Below are 6000 nucleotides of genomic sequence, written 5' to 3' on the forward strand. Positions count from 1 at the left end.
CCAGTAATTTTCTATATCTGCCTTCCTCTCTCTGTGTCTCACTTCTCTGTGTTCTGACTCCCACCCACGCGTTTTCTCTTTGACTTTTTCTCTATCCATCCTGACCTCATCCTTGTTCCAGTAAAGCGTAGAGGGAATCAATCAACCATAGTGTTCAGATTAAATCACAAATTATTGTAATTGAAAATAATGGTTTCCATGTCAGCTTCAGTTCAGCTCCGAATTGTTCTCATACATATCCGGATACGCATGGGGTTGGAAGCTCAGAAGTCCAACGGCTCTTGCACTCTGTTGGGGGGAAATTCAAGTTATCCATGATGCATTTTTGCCTGGATTTCCATGGTAAAAAAACTCTTATCTGAATTTGAACACCTGTCTTGTAAAACTTTTATCATCTCTGGTAAATTCAGTGTCTGTTCCCTGAAGATCAACTTGCCTATTATAGGAGAATACACGTTCTCCGGAAACATAAATACAACTTTCTAAAGTTGGACACTGTACTGCTACTCAACCCTGTAGGGATGTAATTTAAAACAGTGTTGTTTTTAGGGGCAACTGTCATGCCGTGCCACACTAAATACAGATCAGCATTAGGGACAGTTAGATGGAGATTACTTTATTGAGGAAACAGACAAGAGGCATGAGTCCCTTTAAGATAACAGGAAAACAACATGTCTACAGGACATATCAGACTGCAGATCGCCCTCCTAACAGCATAAGCACGTCCCCTCTTTATTACTTAGAGACACAGTGTGCCTTACTGAGCTTATTTCTAGTTGCAGTAAAGCTCTCAGGCATGTGAGGGGCATGCAGTGGGACTTTGACAGCGTAGTTAGAAGTTGCTGATGAAAGTGGAGAGGCTGGGAGCCCACAGCCTCTCAAATTAGCCCCGGAGCCCTCGGACCTGTCGCATGGAGGCTTAGGCACCGCCAATTTAATGTTTGGAGATTTGCATGAGTACAGTGTGCCTTCGTGTGTGGTGTGCTGTGAGGTGCATTCAAAGCACATGTGTTTGGTTGTGAGTGCTGCACGAATACACATACTCTGATCCCCCCCCCCCCTTCTCGTAATGTAGATCAAAGGTTGCATTAGAACATAAATTAGAACAGTGCATCCTTAGTGTGCTGTCGAGGCTCATCAGAGATTTTTTGCAGGACCTCCCGCGGTTTGAAAGATGGCCTCCAGCTTACGTGACCTCCCAACTGACTGAACTATTTAAATAGATGTATGTTCCCTCATGTCTGTACCCTCAGCCAAGATATTGAAGATGGACACACTCCCCATATTTTGTTAATCAAGTAATTGGGTTATTTTATTCCTCTTCCAATCTCGATTATAGTGCAATCCTCGCAATACCGCGGAAGGCCAGACGGACAGTCTGAATTATTGAGAGAGAAAGCTCTCTGCTCTTCTCACCTTCTCTAATCTGTTCTACATGTGCAGTGCTCAGCCTGACACCCTCTCTGCAGATTCAGCTCTACAATGTGTGTTTGTTTAAGTGATGTGGATGGACATCCATAACCATAAAGCTGTCTCCAGCAGAAAGGTTTTAATCACTTCTTTTCCCCTTCATTTATTGTCTTCTTCTCCAACATTTTCTGTCTGTTTCTCCCAGAGAGGCTGCAACACCAAAAATCGGTCAACCATACTGTGAATTATAGAGCTCTGCCTGCTTGTCTTCAGACTTTACTACAAGCAGAATGATACAAAATCTTACATCTACTCATGCCCCCTCTAGGTCTGGCATGGCCCAGCTATTCCAGCTGTGTACACATGGGGAATCAAATTCAAAAAATAAAAAAAGTTAACAAGCATTCATTCCTGCGCTTACCTGAGAAAAGTTAAGCCCATTGAGGGGGTTACACTGCTCCTCCACCTGCTCCACCGCCCCGGTCGTCTTTCCCATCCTCTCAGCCTCTTGAGCCAAAAACAGGTCCAGCACAGGCGTCCCCCTGGTTCGAACGTCCCACTCCGTCAGCGAGTTGACCATCAGCATTACCCACACAGGCCTTTTTCTCTCCCAGTTTCCCGCAATGGCATTGAACAGGTAGTCAGCATACAGGCCGCGCCCACGCTGGTCAGCGGTCATCCAGTACGGCATCCTGTGTTTGACGTAATCCAGGTGGCGTTTGAGGCGGCGGTACAAGTCTCGAGGTAGCAGGGTCTGCAGGTTCTCTCCGTGGGGCAGCAGCTGGCAGCTGGTCAGCTTGGAGATGGTCAGAGGGTCGGTCAGGTCCAGCTCAAAGAACACATTGCGGCTGTTGTGGAAAGCCTGCTTGGACCTGTCTGGGATGAATTCCCAGACTCGAGTGTAGGGCACGTGGATGGTGCCAAATAAGTAAGCAGGTGGGTGAGGAGGTGCACGGTTTACTCGCCACAGAAAAGAGTTCATGTCACTTTGCTGGGGAAGAGGCAGAGGAAGCAGGGAAGGAAAAAAAATAAGAGACGGAGGTAAAGATTTTGAGAGCTAAAGGAAACAAATACCAGAACCATCATTTTGGAGCAATTCAACTAAAGGTGACACATTTTTCCTCTATTGTGGTTTCCTGGCTCATAGGTTGGGTCAACAAGTTAAAGATTGAAATACCATTTTGAGATGACGCCCGGGGAAGTATGAAGTTAGTCAGCTCGGGGCTTGCTGCTGTGGTGCGAGCAGAGGGTTTATATCGGGGCCTTCTGGGCTGTAAACAGACCCTGTGTATTGTTGAGGGGAATAACTCTGTTGCCAAAGCCTTTTTCGGCCTGGGAAGCAATTTGAAGGCTGCAGCGCAAATACACTGCACTGCAGCTCATATAAGCCAAAAGCTGAAAGAAACCTGCTTTCTATTCTAACCCCACTGTGAAACTTTTGTTTGTGAAATCTTTTACACCAGGCAGGGGGATGTGGTGCTGACAGCCCTAAGTACGGCACTGGTTTTCTCCTCTAGGGTTTATATTACAGGAAGTGTTTGTCTAGTGCGATTATCTTTATACAAAACAATGTCACAATGGAAATGAAATAATCACAGCCATTCCAAATGAGCATAAGGCCATATTGCATTTAAAATATGTTTCTTGTTAAGTGCTCTGCAAAATGTGCTGTGCATGTGCTATGACTTTGATCTTGGCATTATTCAAATGTGAAAAAATGAATTAACTTCTATAAACAATATCAAACTCCTGGCTTCTGAGACACAGCGTAATCAGGCATTTGAGGGATGAAGCCCATTACTGTAAAATAAAGTTATTCTTAGAAAATGTTTACTTTTAAAATTGTATCAAGACTTCCTTAAGATGTCTTCCAAATATGCTGCACGCTGCCATCGCTGCATTTGTCAAATAAACGTTCGGACCTTGCTGCCAACAGCGATTGAATGTGAGTGAAGTGATGTTCTACGTGCAGTGATTTCTGGCGCAATCTCTCACTCGATTAAATAAAATTGCTATATTTAATTTAATTTCAGCGCCGCGTTTCTTCTTTGCGGATACAATGACGTGGTTAAACCGTTTGATTCTAGGCTTTTAATGACATTTTCACATTGGCAGGGCGCAGCCGACACTGCAGACTGACGGGAAGGCTTTGGACGGCATTAGTGCATTCTCCATCCTATTTTCGTTAACGTGCACGTGTACGCGTAGGCCTACTCCCTAAACGGTAACCTTTCGACATGGAGAGTGCGGCCGTGTCCTGAGGAGAGGCGATATCCACTCTGCTAAAGCTGCATGGTCTTTTCTGGCGAGCCTTGACGCGCAGGGCTCCTTTTTTATGGGGTAATTACTCTTAACAGAAAACAGAGACCACTGTACTGACGCATTACAAATCACATGAAGCGAAGGAGCACGAAGTCTTCAGTGATCTCTGACAACAGATGCATTATCCGCGTGTACAATGCACTCATGAAACACACGCCTGTGATCTCTGAACGACTCCCTAATGATATCCGCACACCCGTGCGCACAATTTAAACGTTTGCCTGTTGCTGAGGTCAGCAGGGAAACGCGTTGGGATGAGATGTCTGCAGTCAGGAATTTAATGAACTTGTTTTCCCTTCATGTCGAGGATGCATTCACGGTGGGCGGCTCACGTGCAGACAGACAGACAGACAGACAGACGGTAAGAGTTAAAGTCAGAGCTATCATTTTTACCCAAATGCTCCGATAAGTGTTTTAATAGGCCGTGAGTTGCGCTGAAACGTGATCACGCATGAAAGGTCGCCGAAACTTTTCCGTATAAAGTCCAGTCACCCGTGGGTGTTCCCCACTTGCGTTTGTCACATAAACAGCCGAAAAGTTGGCAAACTTGAACAATTTTGTTGGCAAGTGCTTTCATTTCTAAGGCCCGCATCTCTTCTGGGAAGTTACTTTATGAGCCAGTTCAGAAATACCTGAATTTCACATGTCTGAAATTAAGGCTTGCCATTGAACTTTATATTAATGCAGAAAACAGTAATAATAATAATAATAATAATAATAATAATAATAATAATAATAATAATAATAATAACAAAATACGTTCTGAAGTATCTTAACTATTAGGCAATTCGCATTAATCATCCAATAGCTTAATTGATAATTTCACCCCAACATTTCATTGTATCATTTGTTTATTTTATTCCACATCAGTTTCTTAGTTTAGAATAAAAGCTATTCAAATATGTAAAAGGTCGTAACCTCTGGCTCCGTTATAGAGCACAATTATGATAAATCCCCCCCTCCAATTTGTTTTAATGAAAAGCCTAATTGTATATTCCAACCATACTATAACTATAAGTTATAAAGAACTGACATGTTAAGATAATGTTGACAGCCAGGCTGAATAACAGAGGGTAAAATCTATCAGCTGGGTTGTAATATATTCTGTCTCCTATACTCTGTCTCGTAAGAAATGACTTGATAAAGTGCTCCAACACTCACCGACTTTGGTGTGTCGCACTGCTCCGGTCTGTCCGGTCGGTGTGCGCCCCAGGGTGCCACAGTGTGCAGGAGAGAGCTCAGGAAGACCCAGCTGAATCTCGGCAGACAAACCATCGCGTCAGGGTGACAGCACACACTCCTAACAGTCAGCTCTCAGATCTCTCTCCTACACGCTCGCTTCTCACTGCCCTTTCCCGTCTTCTTTGAAATAAAAAGAAACGTTACCGGTGGCCTCTTGGCTCACATGTGCCGCGCGTTTGGAGGACCATTCCGCCCCTTCGCAGTTCCCGGCGCTCTCCGCTGCTGAGTTTGTGTCTTTCTGAAACTTTTATTTCTGGCTCCTTTAACTCGCTGCAGTCCTGAACACTCTTGAACACTCTTTGGTGAGTTTCCGCTGTGCGCTCCGCAAGTTTGGAGCGTCTTGGCTGCGAGAGAGGGAGGTGGGACGGCTTGAGTACCCCCCCCCTACCCCATCTCAACACACACACACACACACACACCCCTGCTTCTGGCGCAGGTTCAGAGAGGGATGACAGGTTTGAGTAAAGACCCACAAGAAAGCACCAAAAAGAGTGCAGAGTGGTGAATGAGTAATTTGGACATTGTATTGTATTTGGATATGAATTGGACATTGTATTTAGTTTTCCTACGGTATCACTATAACATGCTCTAATTTCTGTCATGCTTGAAGTAGGAAGTTGCTTTATATATAACTAATTAATTAATGTATACTTGAATTGTTTAGCTTGATGCAATTAATCATTATTTTAATTGTTTTTATTATTAGGCTATAGCCTATATTATGGCATGCTTTTCTGTGTATTATTTGTTAAACTCCTGGCTCCAAGATGCTTTTTTTTTAGACTAAAATACCTTCCTCAAGTCCACCTACTTTTTTGGGGGGTTTCAGCCTCATCTCACAGTCTTCATCAAGGCCTGATCTCTAGTCTTTGTCCATGTTCATGAGGGGGGGCTGGCAGCCCACCGTTTTGTTTTGTTTTGTTTTCAACAGAGTCATTTCAAAGATGTAAATGAGCAACATTATATTTCACATGTTGTCATGTGTTTCCTCTCTAGAAGTATTAAATTAATCTCTGTTTGACAACC

General features: G+C 43.9%; 1 protein-coding gene across 1 annotated transcript in view; it reads right to left on the reverse strand.

The window, feature by feature from the left end:
* Nucleotides 1–5362, reverse strand: part of trabd2b (TraB domain containing 2B) — a 68701-nt gene extending 63339 nt beyond the window's left edge. The window contains exons 1-2 of the mRNA XM_034882006.1: nt 4894–5362; nt 1832–2401 (exon numbers count right to left, since the gene is read on the reverse strand). Coding sequence (XP_034737897.1) covers nt 1832–2401; nt 4894–5007 — 684 coding nt within the window. The 5' untranslated portion in view covers nt 5008–5362. The remainder of the gene's footprint in view (nt 1–1831; nt 2402–4893) is intronic.
* Nucleotides 5363–6000: the final 638 nt, after the last annotated feature.

Source organism: Etheostoma cragini, chromosome 9, assembly GCF_013103735.1.
Source record: "Etheostoma cragini isolate CJK2018 chromosome 9, CSU_Ecrag_1.0, whole genome shotgun sequence".
NCBI lineage: Eukaryota > Metazoa > Chordata > Actinopteri > Perciformes > Percidae > Etheostoma > Etheostoma cragini.